The sequence below is a fragment of the Centroberyx affinis genome, unplaced genomic scaffold (genome assembly GCF_046629955.1).
Source record: "Centroberyx affinis isolate AG114_WGS23_722 - 3 ecotype Tasmania unplaced genomic scaffold, CSIRO-AGI_Caff_v1 ptg002241l_1, whole genome shotgun sequence".
In the NCBI taxonomy this organism is placed as follows: domain Eukaryota; kingdom Metazoa; phylum Chordata; class Actinopteri; order Beryciformes; family Berycidae; genus Centroberyx; species Centroberyx affinis.
The window spans coordinates 151,828-169,594 of record NW_027280535.1 but is presented as its reverse complement, the minus strand read 5'-3'; the positions used below and the strand labels follow the sequence as shown (position 1 = coordinate 169,594).

The 17,767-nt window shown below is 45.0% G+C and overlaps 1 protein-coding gene across 1 annotated transcript in view; it reads left to right on the top strand.

Moving 5' to 3' along the window:
* The window catches only part of LOC139655367 (microtubule-associated tumor suppressor 1 homolog A-like), a 40,828-nt gene that overhangs the window by 9,337 nt on the left and 13,724 nt on the right, over positions 1–17,767 (top strand). Inside the window, exons 5-6 of the mRNA XM_071532757.1 lie at positions 13,096–13,223; positions 13,951–14,313. Of these exons, the coding sequence (XP_071388858.1) occupies positions 13,096–13,223; positions 13,951–14,313 (491 nt within the window). The remainder of the gene's footprint in view (positions 1–13,095; positions 13,224–13,950; positions 14,314–17,767) is intronic.

Genomic DNA, 17,767 nt, shown 5'->3' with positions numbered 1-17,767 from the left:
GTGGGGAGCCGCCAGTCACAGACATGCTGTCACCCCCATGATGGCTTAACCACCACACACACACACACACACATGGACGCGCGCACACACACACGCACACACACACACACGCTTACACACAACTTACACTTTACGAGCCACACACACATGCGTTTGATTCATACGCGCTCGCAAGGAGCATGTTCAAATGCAAAGCGTACAATCTCTCTCTCTCTCTCTCTCTCTCTCTCTCTCTCTCCCTCTCTCTCCCTCTCTCACAGCCCTCAGGCGACAGTGGTTAGCAGTGCGGGCTCTTAAAGCACTCGGTGTCTTTCTTTAGCTCTTTCTCTCTCTATTCAACATGGACTTTATTGATTCTGACACACACACACACACACACACACACACACACACACACTCGCCGGGCTCTGGTTTTATTGTCTAAAAGCCGTCTAGGGCTCTCTGGGGACTATTTATATGTCATGGCTGAGTTGTAATTTTTGAAGGCTAATCTGACGTTGTACAGTCACATATTTCTCTCGTGTTGCATTTACTGTACAGCTGTACTGTTTAAATGTACCTGGCAAATGAAGTTTATTTTGATTCTGATCCTGACATGCACAGAATTTGTGGCCATGATGTAGCTCCAGTTAAATGTTTTTTTAGGAATATTATTATTGGATATCTTTTATTTAATGACTGAAAAGTGAATAAAATCACTAACAAAAGCACTAAAAAAGTTACAATATTTCACCTCAGTTATAATCATTTTCCAAGAATTTTCCATATTTTTTGACCAAAACACAATTATTTCTCATGTCTATAGCATGAAGAAAAAGCCTGCGGTTTTCCCTCCCTGTGTTTGGAGTATGGCCTATGAATATGAGCTGTTGCTATGGTGGAGGACAGCAGAGGAAGCTCTTCTCAAGTGTTTCTCTAGTGCTCCTCATACTGTATCAAGAGGCTACTTAGCCTTCCACTAAGAGCAGGCTTCCTCTCAGAAAGAGGAACGCAACTCATTTAATTTGTCTCCTTCATAAGGTCTACCTATTTCACTGACTGGGGGAATGAAGGGAATTGTACACAGGCAAGTTTTTGAAGTATTCCGAATGCTACTTGTGCACCTTATCAAATATATCCAGTTCACAGATATAGATATCATATGAACTTGATAATGTCAGATTTTAGGAAGGGTCGTCTCTTTCAGTACAGACTAAAAGATTAAAGCATCCTCTATATACTGACTCTAGATATAGGGGGAAAACCGGCCAAACAGCACGTGTGTGTGTGTGTGTGTGTGTGCAAAACAAAGGCATCTTTTCACAAGGCTTCTCAGTCTTGGGTGAATAGCCAAAACATGGCACCTGCCACTTAGAGAGAGATAAACAGACATGGAGTGAGTGTGTGTGTGTGTTAGAGAGAGAGAGAGAGAGAGAGAGAGAGAGAGAAGGCTTCTACAGTATGTCTCCTTTATCTCTGTCTTTCCATCACATCTAACCTTGACATGAATCATCTGCAGGTTCTCTCTCTCTCTCTCTCTCTCTCTCTATTGTGAATGCAGGGAGAGAGAGGACGAGAGACTGAGAAAATAAATGGCACGACGAAGGGAGCGAGGGAGGGAGGGACGGAGGGAGCGAATGAACGGCCGGGAGAGACGGGAGATTAGTCAAATCCCACCCACTCCCCCCTCCCCCTCCTCCTCCTCTCTCCCTTGCAGCATCCCTCCCTCTGTGTGTGTGTGTGTGTGTGTGTGTGTGTATACAGGGTTCACAGAGCAACAGAAAAACCAATGAGAGAGAGAGAGAGAGAGTGCATAGATGTTTGCCTTTGTCCAACCGCCAACTGTGTGTGTGTGTTTGTGTATTTGAGAGCTACGTTTTCTCCGACAACACACACACACACACACACACACACGGTAACGGCAAAGGCGGACTACTAATCATCACCAGCTTTGAGGATTTTCTCTCCTCCCTCCTCCCTCGCTCGCTTTCTCTCTCTCTCTCTCTCTCACACACGCGCACTACCTCTCTCTCGTTTTGTCCCTCGTTTTCTCTCTCTCTCTCCATCTTCTATCGCTCGATGCTTCGCTACTACCTGAGCAGCTCGGGACAGCAGTGAAAGAGGCAGCTCTTTTTGGCGCCATTTTCTCTTCCTCTTCCATTGGCTGGACTACAGAAACCGTTTTTCATTTTGTTTTGTTTTTTGTGTTTGTTTTTTTTGTTGGTTTATGGTGGCGACTCGACACACTCCTCTACACACTCATTCCCTGCTACAGCCTTGTATCTGAAGGGCAGCTGCCGGCGTGGCGGACCCTCCTCTTATTTTTCCTCTTTGTTTTTTTTAATGCTCGAGTCAGAGAATTATTTTTTTGAATTCAAATTCCTGTTTTCTTCTTTTTCCCCCTGATCAATTTACATCGCTTTCTTTAAGGATGGGAGGCAGCAACATTCTATGATTTTTTTTTTTTTTTTTTTTTTTTTCCTCTGGACTTTTTCACCTATTTCTGGACTTAAAGAGGAGCAACATTTTTACTCCACAGAGAGTAACTACCGCACATCTCATCCTACACTTTCATACTTTTAATATTTTGTAAGAACGAAATAACCGGACAGTAGAAAGGCTTAAAAACTGGAAAAACCAGTGGAGAAAGTCTCTGAGTTTTGGACTGGCTTGGTGTTGTACAGAATCTGTTGGAGACGGTAATATAATAAAAAATAAAAACAACATTTCTCAAAGTTGGAGGCGGCAGCAGACCGGTCGGACAGCCGTTTATTGAGAATTAGGACCACAAGAAGAAAACCCAGCTCAATATCTCCAACAAACCGGGACTATTTGAGACTCCAGAAGACCCGAGGAAACCATTGGAAGTGACCGGAGGAGAGCGACTAGGAGCGCCGGAAACAAAAAGCAAAAGTCTTCAAACCATGTTATGGTCGCCCAGACTCTCGCTGTCCAACTTCCACGTGAAGCTGACGGCCAAGGGACTCTTCCGGAACCTCCATCTGCTGTCGGGATGCAGGAAGAACACGGTGGTTTTCCACGCAGGTCTGGAGACGCCCATGTCCTCCCATGTTCCCCCATCCATCCATCCATCCATCTATCTATCCATCCATCCACCCACTCATCCCTCAACAAGAGCATAACACCAAACGTCCATCCCACCTTTCCTCGTTAGCCGCTTTTCGAATGGGAAAAGAAAGCCGCAGTCCTTCTTTCTCATCCTATCCATCCATTTGTTTCTCCGTCACCTTTCCCCTTGCCATCTGCTTTCAGAGTGCGGGACGATCGTCTCACGCAGGCCTGAAACTGATACCCAGCACCTCTTTTCCTCCGCCGCAGATGCACATGGCGGGGTGGGGGTCTAAGCAGGATGTACCGTACAGTGCGCCACCACGCCCCGACAAAGGGGGGATACTCTCATTCCACTCATAGCTCTAAGACTCCGAGACTAACCCGCAGTTTTCTAGATTGCTGACGATGTCACGTTGGCTTGGATTTAGCGGTCCACATTATGAAAACTAAGAATAGATGATTTCTAATTGCCGCCTGTCGTAAAGAAAGGCCGGCAGCGTCGCCAGTAGGCCAGCTGTACCAGACCAGAACCCAGCTGTGCCATGTGTATCCGTTGCACCTGTAGGCCTGTGTTGTTTTAGCTCTTTACCCCAATCCAATATACATTTTTATGGTCCGATTCCAATCCACTGTAACCACAATGGGGTGAAGTTGCCCTTGAATACTCTTTGGGATCAGCTTTCTTGCCTTCCCTCCCCCCTTTTTTCATCGCGGAACGTGCAAATCTGACTCCAGACCAGCCTCAAAGGCCGCTTCACCCTCTCAGAATTTCCTCCTCCTCCTCCTCCTGTTTTCCACCACATGGCGTCATGGCAGCCATTGTTGCCTCTCCCTCTCCTCCACGGCGGGGGCTTTCGGTATTGTGCACGCAGGCTACCACAGCCGCCATGGATGTACAGGGGTACAATAGGGCCGTCAGTCTTCTCTCGCCGGAACTCTGTGTGTGTGTATGTGTGTGTGTGTGTGTGTGTAGAAGCTTTCAGCACGAGCGGTTCAGTAGTGGCATGATGAATAGCCGGTGCTGCGGGCTCCTTTTTAGCCGTGATACCCATGCCTAGAGGGGCAGCGATCACGTGACACACACACACACACACACCAGAAATAGCCAAGGACGCATCTGGCTTTTACTTATTCAACCATTAAAAGCTTTCTCTCTATTTCTGGAGGGTTCGCGTCTTCCGAGTCGCGTGGCAGAGGATCCGTGCTCACTCTTAATGGCGTTTCCCCCTCCTTATAGAACTTGCTTTTTCAGGTGTTGTGTAGCTTCATGTGACAGGACAACTGGGTGAGACAGAAGGGACACCATGCAAACAAAGTTGATGGCCCCGTTCTGAGCAACTGTGTGGATGCGGCACACGCCTAAGCCTTCCAAGCCACCAAGACTCAATATTATCATCGCTGTTAGTCCCAGCTGAACGCAAAACGAGGCCGCGAATCGGAGCTGGATGTCCGACTAAATCAGCAAAGCCGCTTTAGCCTGTTTTTTTTTTTATCGGTGCACGTGATGTGTTGGCGGCCAAAAACACAAACGGAATCCATTGCCGGGGCCTTTCTTTGACCGCCAGAGAAGTTATACAGAACATACACATGCGGGATGTACGTATGAAACCGATTGAAGCAGGAGCAGCTCTCAAATTCAGAGCTGAAATTAGTTGAAATTATTGAAATTAGCTGAAATGAGTTTACAAGGAGCAGAGACGAGAGAGAAGGCGGATTTGCCCAGTTCAGGCTCCACACGGTGGATTTTGTATTTGTGCGTTTGCCAGGATCTTTAAGCTTCCTGTGTAGCGTTCACTTCTTTCATGTTCCTCTCGGCTAAATTACTCGCTAATTCCCTCATCATCTCCGACAACGTCCCCCCCCCCCCCCCCTCGCGACGATGCGTTCCTCCGGGAGTTGTAGTGTTTATTTTCCGCCGGCCCGTCTGAGCCCGGCCGCACGTGTCTGGCTGCAGCGCGTTCAGCTCTCTCTCTCTCTCTCTCTCTCTCTCTCTCTCTCTCTCTCTCTCTCTCTCTCTCTCTCTCTCTCTCTCTCTCTCTCTCTCTCTCTCTCTCTCTCTCTCTCTCTCTCTCTCTCTCTCTCTCTCTCTCTCTCTCTCTCTCTCTCTCTCTCTCTCTCGCCGGAGCTCCACAGACCCACTTCTCCCCGGAGCTCCACAGACCCACTTCTCCCCGCTGCCGACTGCCCAGAAATGTAGGTTAGGGCAAGCTTTAGTCACCACATGTGCGTGTCTGCACATGGCAGGGAATAGACACACACACACACACACTGCCGAGCGGTTCAACTGAGGGTGTCCAATCCCGCGAGCGTTAATCTGATGTAGAGGTTGCCATTTTTTTTTTTTTTTTTTTTCAAACGCGGGGCTTTAGAGGTCACATCTGTTGGCATGCGGGCTGGAATATTCTCTCCCAGTGTTAATCAAGCTAAGCAGAGCTCCGGATTTGGGCTGCGGTGTTCTCTAATATTTCGAAAACTAGGTAGAGATGTTCTGTCCGTGTAAATCTGCAGAGATCCTGGGACAGGCGTCTTCTTGTCCACATCTGTATGCGTCCGATCTAGAAAACCTTACGATAGGGGTGACAGGTCTTTTCACACAAAGTCTACTTCCGAGGCTGAAAAATGATGTGTTTTTGAATTATCCGTGTATTAATAATGAAAAGCAATCGGTTAACTTCTTTGTTAATGAGTAGTAGGGTTTCATTTTCCTACCTGGAAGTCCTTTTCTACTCGTTTGGTTTTGGATCTTAAACATGCTTTTTCAACATGGTTTTTCCTTTGCTACTGAACCGGTTTGGTTTACATACATGATGATGATGATGATGATGAGGATGAGGGTCCAGGGTTCTCGCCAATTGTTTGGGCTGCCATTATTGATTGGCTAGTTAAACATTTTCCACAGCAGTGCTGCAAATTAATAAGGTCATGCAGTGCCATAAGCCAACTTTTGAAATGTTGTAAAAACAAAATGTAAAATAATCACTTCCAACCCACATGATGGAAATAAACATAAATAGCCATCCTGAACATCAGAAAAACATCCACCAGAAGAAGGGAAACTAGTATTAGGAAAATTGTTACTGTTCTTTGTTTTCTGCTACTATTGGTCAATACATCGTAATTTGCATAAAAGTACTTAAATGGAAACCCGGCTGTTGTTACTAAGACCACAGACTGTCAGTTAACCCATCTGTCTGTCTCTCTCTCAGTGCACTGTCTCCATAGAGTAGTGAGGTTTTCTGGTTTCTGCTAAACATCTTTTTGCGAAAACTGAAAATCACAGTGGAAAGCAGTGAAAGCATTCATTTGACTCTTCCGTCTGTCGTCATGCTGGGTGAGATGAGTGACAGCCGGAAAATATAGTCAGGCCCAGGTTGTTGCTAGGTAACCAGATGGCCCAGTTTTCATGTAAACAGGTCACATAGTGGACACGCACACTCGCGCTCGTCCACACTGGCACATGCTCTCTGCACGCTTGTTTCTATGGCGACAGTCATGCGAAGGCTAAATCTCCGGGGTCGAGACAGTAACAATCTCTGGCTTGCTGCTGACAGCTGATCATGAACAAACTCTTAGGATGTTTTCAAATCCTGGAGTCAGTTTCCTTTGTGACTCATTGCATTTACGCATCGGTTCAGTTATGTTCCACAAGGTAAAATTTGGAGCCAGCAAAAGCCAGCATGGCAGCAGTCATTTCCCTCCATGTTCAGAAATTTGGACTTTCTTCTCTAAAACTCATCCTTAACCCATAATTCACGTAACGTACCTCCCTCTCAACAAAGGCTCGGTCCGCTCGGTCCGGTCTGGACCCGGGCTCGACTGCTACGTCGCCATTTGTCCGAATGAAATGAACCGAGGTGTGAAAGCGCATTTAGCGTCGGTGCGAGAAAAGTTTGTGTCTGCGGCGTATCCCACCCTGCCTTCCATGACACCCTCATGGTGAGATGCAGCATTTTAAAAACCTCAGCTGGCACACAGTCACCTGTTACTAAGCAACTAGCAAAATCCCTGCTAGATTTTAGGGAACGTGTGAAGTTTTTAACTCTGTCACAACGTTTCTTTGTGAACATCGTGTTGATGAACAGTCTGAAACAAACAAAACAACAAAACATTATTAAATACTACTACAAGTAACTACTAACTAAAAACTGATTGTTAGGAATAGTGTCAATTTTGTTAATGTGCCATCTTCTATACTGCTATTGAAACAAATTCATACATAAACTTAAATGCTTATGTGTGTAACCAGAATAGTCAAAGTCAGCAGTAGTAGCAGTAGAATTTAGGAAAAAATAATGTGAATAATGTGAAAAATCCATATATGCAATACATAACTGATGACAGAAATATGATAATATGAAGAAATACGAAAAATGACGACACAGGAAAATGACTGGGACCCACACACACATAACACAACCTGGTCTCTCTTAATAAAACGTCTTCCCTGTTGGTCCTGAGTCCGCTGGCACAGACGTATGTAGGGGTGAGAAGTGATTAACAACTTCTAATGGGATTACATTAATCTCATTACAATAATAGTAACCCTATTTCATTGTAAGTAATGAAAGCACAGTTATGCAACGCCTCCCGGTTAGCTTCACTTTCTGCAAAGTAATGGAAAAGTGGCTAAATGTAATCAGATGATTTTTGGAGTATTCCGTCTGATTATTGTAAAATTGTGTTCAGTATCTGTTATTATTATGGTTCCGACTCCAGCACTGATAAAAACTCCAACCCAGCATACTAGTTCAACAGACCAAATCTGTCTAATCTAACATTTTGGAATAATCCAGCTGGAATCTCGCTCTTCATCTCCTTCAGATTAGATTCTATTTTCCATTTGAGTAATCTGAATACAGCAGATTAACGAGATTGAGGCCACTATGACTACCTGTAGTTTGGGGTGTTTGTGTGTGTGTGTGTGTAGCGAGTGTGTGTTCTTCCTGCTGCGCGAGGCTGGCACACTTGCACTGCTGGTATTTTGTCCCGCAAAACACACTCAATACACATACCGAGTAATCCAGTGCTAATCTGTGTCTGAATTGGTGGGGTTTAACATGGCTCACTCGTTCTTACTGTCTCTCCACTGGCTCTGTTTACGAAGTGGAATTTGTGTGAGTGTGTATCGGTGAGGCAGCTCATTTAAAGGTGGACCAACATTTGTTCATCTAATTAGGCCTCGATGTCTCCGTGGGAGCCAGGGTCTTCTCTGTGGCAGCTTCACCTCGTGATCTGTTAATGATTTGAGATGATTTCATCCTATTAATTGTAGACTGGTTGTTGTCTTCCAAAACATAGTAAGTACTTGGTCCATCTTTACCTTGAAGGAATGAAATACACCAAGTTTTTGGGAGGTCGGAGATGGAATTGGAGGTACATAAAGCTCTACAGTGAACACAGTCAATCGCCATGGTGGCAAAAACTGGGAAAATAAAGCCCAGGTTGAAAAAAACAGAATGGAGATATTATCCTTTAGCAGGTAAAGCGACCAATGGACCAATCTCCCAAAAACTCTGTGTATTCAAATTGGCCAATTCAGAGAGGAGTTTGTTCTTAAAGCTCACTGGATCCAAGTCAAAAACTCAAGTCCTCTTGCACTCAAAGCCCCCTCCCCTCCACTACCCGCCCGGCCCTCCTGTCCTCCACCCACCTGCCCCAACATGTAAACCAGTCCCCCAACCCTTACTGGTTGCTCTCACGTAGAATGGATGGAGCAGGCACTCCTACTGAGCGCTCGTGCGATTGGTACACATAAGATGGCTGACATGATAGTGAATGTTCTGCTTGCTGATACACCGTGGGACTACGGACAAAACAGAATTCAACCTACATTCCAATAGCAGTGGCATTCTCTCCACCTGGGTTCACTTGAATGTAGAGCTGCATGATATGGAAAAGCTCATATTGAGATTATTTCAGTTAAAATTTGAACTTCTAAAATTTTAACCTTGGCTAAAAGCACATATTCAGTGATGTAATATCTGAAACCATTTCGGCTATTTTTCAGAAGTTCAAACTGCTGAAAAATGCAGCTGTCACATGACACGAGTGAACATTAATAGCGTAAAATGAACACATTTGACTCTATGGGAGAGTCCCACGACCATGCGGTCAAAGCGTCACGGCAGCCATCTTTACTGTACGTGTACTTTTCTATCCGTTCTACTTCTATGGATTGATGTGCTGAAGTCCACTGCATGCTAACGGTGTTGTTTCTCCCTCAGTCTGGGCCCAGCAGCTCTGTCTGACTGCATGGCAGCCTCCAGGTACACACACCCAAAAACAGTCCTGACTGCCAGTCTGTCCCTTTCTGTGCCGCCATCCAACTGTAACAGTGCAGTCGCATGTCACACTAGCAATGCAGTAAGATGTCACATATATAATGCAGCAGGTCCCTCCCACTGCTGCAGTACCCTTGACACTGCAGCCAATAATGTATTCACATCTGACCTTAATAGTTGCCAGTGGTCAGAATGTGTGGCGGTAGGGTTATAACTATACCTACTATAACTACTATAATATTAGCTCTAAATATATAATGTTTCAATGCCTCTTTCACTCTTAATCTCCCCTCCACTGCAGAAAGTCAGATAAGGCCACACTCTCTCTTGCTCTCTCTTGCTCTCTCTCTCTCTCTCTCGTTCTCTCTCAGTCTCTCTCACACACATGCACCAAAAGAATCTCTCTCTCTCTCTCTCGCTCTCTCTCTCACTCACACACATACACCTACCTAGGTAGATAGGATCTGATGTTATCTGCATTACACCTGGCCCACACCTCTGTCGGGGTTTCGCTCCGGCATTTCCTTTCTTTATGATAAAGACGAAGAAAATTACTCTCTCTCTCTGTGTGTGTGTGTGTGTGGAGAGGATGTTTGTGTTTTGTCTCCCTGGTGTTTTTAAAAAAAAGATTAAGCTATCTGGTGGTTGCCCGCAGGCTTGTGTGTGTGTGTGTGTGTGTGTGTGTGTGTGTGTGTCAGCCTGCCTGTGTGTAAACCCAGGATCAAAAAACCCAGTATTGCCTTGTTCTTTCTTTCTGCGTGAGCCATGCATGGACACATCCGGGCCCTAAGTGAACATAGAAGCATAGCTGTGTGTGTGTGTGTGTGTGTGTGCGTGTGTGTGTGTGTGTGCGGTCGGTCGTTTTTTATACTGTAATTAGGAGAGGAGACGCAGTGACAGGCTTGTAATTAACTCCGTGTCTCACAGACACACACACACACACTAGCTCGGTATAATCAGCGTGTCATCCATGCATCTTGCGTTTCCTCCACAATGCGCCAGTATCCGAAACTGGTCTGAGGTCTGTTCTTACTCTGGATCCTCTCATGACACGCATCAGTATGTTTAAAACAGCTGTAGGTGTACAAGATTTAGTGTCCTAGCCTGAAAATATCTCTAGCTGTGTTTCCATCCAATTGTCAAAAAAAAAATTTGAAATGTTGCAAAAACATTAAATGAATTAGGGCAAATTCCACAGCTGGGTTGAAGAGAATAAATAGGCTTCTTGAATGTAAAAAAAAAAAAAAAAAAAAAACATCCGAGAGAAAATTTAAGGAGTCTTTCAACAATTGATTAGTATTTATTGTTCTTTAGTGTCAGTCTCATTATTTATTCAACAAATGTGCTTCCCTCGCAAATTCATTGCATCATTTTGAAATGAAAGAACCGCTGCAACTGACCGTCAAAACCTTTTTTGCGATATTGAAGAAATTTTTACTGTACTTTGCCCTTTCCATTCAGTCTTTCTGATTAAATACATCGCAATTCATTATGAAAAACAGATTTGGAGCCGGCCTAGAGGAATACTGACTGAATGCAGCCTGGTTCTACTGAGCGACACACTGATTAGCGGAGAAGGTTGTCTCAGCCTGTGAGCCTTGTACGCTACATCAAAGAGGTGTGTGTCAGTGTCATACATCATACTCCCTCAGAGCTGTGACTCATTAGAGAAAACACACACACACACACATATACACACACAGTCGAACAAAGAAACACAGAGAGAGGGAGGAAAGTATTCTAATCCTGTTTGATGAATTAGGCTTTTTCTTAGAGAGTAATGATGTCATTTTGGAGCGACCTTAGGTCAGTTTCAGACATGAGGCCAGTAACACCCACCTAATTATCCACTGAATTCCTTTTACAGTGGCTACGCATAATCCATGTCTATGAGTAACCTCTTTATAATTTCACAACATTGGGCATTAATCAAGAAATAGTGTAAGAAATATATTGGTTATGTGCATTTAAAAAACATTTCAGCAGGAAATGAGACTACAAATAAAACAAATTAGATTTGTTTTTACCCTCTATGTTGTTGTTTTTTTTTTTACCTTGCTTGTTTTTATTTGCTTTTTGCTTTTATTCAGTTTCCACATTCTCCACATACTGAATTAATGATGAAGAAATTCTCTTCTGCTAATATTGCTGTTGAATATGTTAATAAATAACTATATATACAGTATGTGTATATATATCAACAGATCCGTCAGTGTGAATGTAGGTCCAGAATTAAAAGGATCGCCCTCAGTGAGAAACTGTTTTCATTGAGGAATCAGAGTGTGTAGTGTTTCTACAGTGTGATCAATGTTCTCTACTCTCTCTCTCTAGTTGACTGGCACTGATCAACTTCATCACACTGACACACACACACACACACATAACCACACAACTACTGCAAATGTCAGCGTCCTGTAATGCTTTGCTACTTCCTAATTCTTTTTTTTTAGTAACTCTCAGACCGAAATGAGTATCGATGAAGCGGTGACTTGTCAAGTTAAAGTCTAACCCTTTCCACCCGCCTCTCCTGAACACCGTGATGCAGAGCGGCATGTGCTGCTCGGTGGTTGCCAGTAGGTGGCAGTGTCTCTGAGGGAAGGAGAAGCCAACAGCAGCCCCAGGGCCTCCCTCACCAAGCCTCCCAGCAACAAGGCTGTGGTCACCTCAGAGTTATGGAATATAGCCAAATATGAGTCAAATAAACGGGAATTGGAATTTTGATCAGATTTCAAACATAAAATGGCAATTTGAATCGAATTGGAACAAATGCATATTCTATATAGTCCCATTTGCTGTTTTGATATATAATTAATTCTGACTGCAAGAGGAATAATTGTGGCAGGTACGATTTTGAGGTGTGATGTCATTGGTATGCTGTCGATGAAATCTATCAAATGTGCGATAACTGACGGGGGACAGTAGTGGTGATGATGAGGCTTCGACTGGTTGTATTAAGGTTTAGGCTATTTATTTCCCCACAGACTGAACTACAAGAAGCTTTATCTCCAGCCAGGGAGCTACTCTGGTCCATTTGGAGCTGAGGCATAACCGATAAATGGATGGAAAGGGAGAGAGAGAGAGAGAGGAGAAGAGATACTATAATGAGATGGACTGAGTAGGGAAGGAAGAGCTGGAAGAAACACAAATAGGATGGAGTAGGAGGAGTCTCTCTCTCTCTTTCTCTCTCTCTCTCTCTCTAATTGCTCCGTCTCTGGTAATGCACTCCTTAATGCACACCCAGGGATATTCCCTCTGCCCATTACTACACAAACACACACACACACACTGTGGCCATCATTACCGCGCGATCCCATGATGCATCACTCTCAGCCTGCAACAGTCGGCAGGGCGTATTCTCTCGTTCGCCAGACGAGAGAGAGGGAGCGTGTGAGACGAGCGTGTGTGCGTGCATGAGGTTTTTATGTTGTATGCGTTTGGATGTTGTGCTGGTTGAACCCAGACCCTGGACTGACCGAGAGAGCGTGTGTGTGTGTGTCCCCGTGTCCTTTCTTCTGTTCTCCACGTTTTCTTTTACACACATGTATTGCATCTGGTTACTTTGAAAAGTATTTTTGTGTTCAGAGGATGAATGAGCGTTTTTGCGTTTGTATGCTGTGGCGTTAATGAGCTGAGCATGTCCGAGAGTTGAGTGTGTGTGTGTGTGTGTGTGTGTGTGTTGGGGGGGGGGGGGGGGGGAGTGCGGATGCCATGTTGAACGTCGTAGCTGCCGGCCCCACACTAAACGGACACTGTTCCCTTGCAGTGGACAAGAACAAGCCTCGGGGGGCGCCGGGAAGAAACGCCAACGCCAACGCCAACGCCACCACCGCACTGGTACCAGCATCTACAGGCGGAAACAACCAGAACCAGCAACAACCTCCGCCAGACCTGGTACGTCCTCTTTTGTTTCTGCAGGTGGCGCTCTGTTCTTTGTCTGTTCAGCCACGGCGGCTAACACTGCTCATGCCAACTACCCAGTTCTTCTTCTTGTTTATTCCAAACAAACCGGAAACGCATCGCTTCCTGTGCTCCAGAGTAATTTTTCCCGGGGAAAGACCTACCAGACACCGGGTGTTCAGAACAGCAAAATGTAAATGTAGTACTGCACAGACCAAGTTCTGTGCAGAATCTGTACATGTCGCTTCATATCTTAGGGATGTGCTCACTAAGCTAGATAAGGTGCAGGTGGAGATTATCACAGCCAGTCAGAATTGGAGGTACAACTCTTGTACGGTGATGATTCTGGCTTGTGAGCAGTCTGTAACAGACTAAAGGGTCCCCAACTGTCATGGGAATGAACAACTGTCAATGGGTCACTTTACCCTACGGAGGTATCAATAAAGTATCAAATCGAATTATTTTTTATTTTCTTTTAGCTTATTACTGTTTTAGTTAATATTGATTGATTTCTTGAGTAACGATTCCAGGCAGACACAAGGGATCAAAAATAACACGCAAAGAAAGTAAAATAATGCAAGAAATCATATTTACCTGGAGCAGGTTCTGTGTTTATGGGGTCCGACTGGTGAGTCCCGCTTTAGAAAAGACGCAAAAGACACGAAACCGTAGGAAACTGCAGACTTTATCAAAGAACTTACGCAGTGTTTTTCCTCCTTAGGTACCGGACCTGGTGAACGCAAATGGACCGGTGACACCGGTTCTCCCGGTGCCCACCGCCGATACCACCCACACCGGGTCGGGAACCACCGGAACCTTTGGTCTCGGGTTCAGGGCGAGGACCGGGTCGCGGACCAGCCCCAAAGCGGGATCCCGCCTGCAGAACGGGTCCAAGCCCGGCGCGGTGGAGGCCGGTAGCGGGAGTCCGACGGCAGCGGACGGGACGGTCCAGGCTAAACAGAACCAGAGGAAAGAGCAGGCAGAGAAGAAGAACCAGGGCATCAACCACCTGAGGAGGCTGCTGGTCCAGGGGAATAAGAGAGTGGAGGCTCTGGCTACGGTCATCCAACATCTCTTCAGTGAGGTATTTGAGCTATTTCTACCTTACACTGAGTGAAGAAAATATTAGCACCATCTGCTCTTTCCGTGAAGTAGACTTGACTACACATCTGACTAAACTCTACATCTATGTGTGATTGACTGCTGTGCAAATTCACAAGGAGTCAGGCAGTGATTTTAGGGGGAATGAATGTGATGGCACTGTCCTTAGCACAGATTATGAATTGCAAATTCTAGATTTTAAGCTACGGCAAGCAATTTTGCACGTTGGTGGCACCAAAATGCCACTTCACTATATGTGGCCTTTTAGGTCCTCAGCTCTTGGGTTACAATATGTGATTGGCAGATTGTGTTTCTAAACTTAAGACTTGGCTGTCTAAGCAGAATTCAATAGTCATGGTTAATTTCTGGGAAATTATCATTTTAACAATGATAGCCTACATCTGATAGATTTTGTGTTTAGATAATCACAGCTTGATAACTAGCTAACCATAGTATCTGGACCGCTAACCATCACTGTCCTGCTGTTAACACACCTGATTAGCACATTAGCTAATGTATCTAGTAGAAGCTAACATTAGCAGTGGCTAGTAGTCGCATGTTAACATTGACAGTGGCTGCTTTGTTTGTTCAGGTTAACTGAGCTGGCACTTCTCAAGCTACAACTCAGAGTGTTTTGGAGTAGAGACTAAAGACAAGACAGTTTACTGTGTCACAGTAACCTACATTTGGAAACACATCTGCCTTAATCAGACTATTCACTTATAACAATAGTGAATTGACCTCTCTTTTTCTTGCCTGGTTGTTATACGTTTAGACATTATTTATGCATAGCTATCTCCACTGGAGCTCAATGATGCCACCAGCTGTGGCTGCTAGGAAAGTGATGTGCTGTAACTGCAAAGCCCCTATACCGATAAACCCTGTGAGGAGACATCAGTAAAGTAAATGTTTCTTCTTAGTATGTGGTGTGATGGCGAAGAGGTTCAGCCATTGTTGTTGAGTCCAGCTTCTCACTGCTGCTCACTGCTGTTAAGGAGAAAGTACAAATAATAATTTTGGAAAATAGGGCAAATCAACAGTGTTTCAGTTAGAGGGGATGGGACACTCCGGCTGTGTTTTTACATGACAGCGTTGCCCAGTGCAGCTTTAAGGGGGTAAGCAAGGGGAAATGATCGTTTATCTCCCCGCCATCCTTTCCCTTTGGCAAATTTGAGCAAAACACCCACATGCTATAATTACAGCATCAATCAGCAGTTGTCGGTGATACGGCAGCGTTGCTATTTAGGGTGTCGGTCGAGCTGGGTCGAGATGCTCGGGAGCGGCGGAGCGGAGTAATGGCTGTTTTCAGTAGGAAGCATCGCGGCAGCAGGGAGAGGCTCGTCTCGAGTCCACACCCAGCTCCCATTAACAACAACAACAACACGCTGCCACGGATACAGGCTGCTGTCTTGTGAGACTGATGTGTTGATGGACCGGTGTGTGTGAGTCTGTGTGCGTGCGATCCTTCTTAAAGTGTCTTATGAGAGCCAAATGTTGTGTGGTATGTAATAACTGTCTGATTGTGGTTCGCTTTACCTACCATTACCGCCTGCTGTTTGCTAAAGCTGATGTTGCTTTGTCGCGGTGTGTGTGTGTGGGTGTGTGGGTGTGTGTGTGCTGAAACTTTAATGATCTCCAAGGGGAAACTGGGCCGTCACAGCTGATAATAATAAATATTTTGGATACAGCAGAGAAAAATCGGATATTAGAACAGAGCAAATGGGGGTTTTATCAAAGGAGGAACACTTTGCACATTCTCAGTCGAAAAAAAATAGCCTAATACCCAAGTCAGTTTCTAGTGTGGTGGGAGGCTGAGCGTTAGTGATTGGTCCAGCCAGACACCAGGATGTGTCAATCACGGAATCCGGGACTTGGATAGGCTACTGAGTAAATATTAGCTCTTTGGTTACCGGGACTCCTGATTTTGTGTTTGCAGAGCATAATGGCACGTCAAAATGCACGAATGATGGTTTCTCGCACTCGCGCTTCAGCCTTCGGTCCGAGGAGAGTTCCGAAAGGTTAGAAGGTTCAGTGTGTGTGCATTTTGAATACTTATGTGTGCATGTGTTCTTTTTTTTCCCCATTGCAAACTTGTGTGAAGCAGCAGTTCAGACAAATCTATTCACTCTTTGATTGGCTCTTTCCACTGAACCGGTAATGGTTTATGGGGAGAATAGCACTGATGCCTACAGGTGTTTCCTTGGCCCCAGGTGACTTTGGACACACACACACACACACACACACATCCTCATCAGTTGTTTATGTCACCATACAGGCTTGGCTTGTTCCTTGTAGCTTCCAGTGAATCTAACCAAGTTCCTGTAAATGCAGTAGATTTCATAACTTGACCCATGTAGTCACACCAAGCCCTACAAAGAGTGTAGTAGCATACACAGAGAATGTTTTGCATACACAGAGAATATGTAAATTTGAGAAAATGGCCATTAATCATTAATTTGTTTTTTGGTTTTTTTGGTTGCTGCTGATATAAAAATGTATTAGGTAACTGTTTATAGTTGTTTTTGATGACTGTTTTATATTTTGATGACTACAGTATAGAAATACAGCAAAGTATATTATAGCAAAATATAATATCTCAAAATTGAGCAACCATTTTCACCTGTGCTGCCTCACCTTAAAACCTGACGCTGTCGAGAGAGAGAGAGAGAGAGAGAGAGAGAGAGAGAGAGAGATGTCACTCACACACAAACGCACACACACCTCTCCTTAGTGAGCGTGTGAGAGGAATGCGATAGCTGTTATCTGCCGCCATTTCTCGCTCTGAGGGAAAGTAACCCATTATCTCCAGAACAACCTGTTATCAGCACTCAGAGATAACAACCCCACACATGCCGCTGTGTGTCTGTATGTGTGTGTGTGTGTGTGTGTGTGTGCGCGCGTTGCGTAACTCTCCAGCATCGGCTCTTTGAGTATGGGACTTATTAAAATGCTTTTGTGCTAACAAAGTAGGCCTATTAACCCAAACGCCCCCATGGACCTTTTTTTTTTTTTTCCAGAAAATTGTGACTTATGAAAGATTGTCAGACAGAGTGTGTTCCCATATTGTAACCCAGAATCACAACAGCGGTTCACAGCGCAGGATCCCCCCCCCGTCACTGGGTTTATCGATTAGATAGATGGACTGGTGGAGCGAGGGAGTTAAAGCGGAGGTGAAGGGAAAGTGATGGATAGGAGGAGAGGGAGGGGTCGAGGAATGCAGCAGCTGCAGCCGAGACCCTGGAGCTCTTTGGTTGTGTGTGTGTGTGTGTGTGTGTGTGTGTGTGTGTGTGTGTGTGTGTGTGTGTGCTTGTGTTTGAGCACGTCTGAGATAACATGTTTTTTTTATCTAAAGCCTGAATGCCGCCGCTATCTGGGCTGTCCTGTGCACTTGAAAGCCAGAGGTGACCGGTGAATATAAACCGATATCCCTCCGCGGC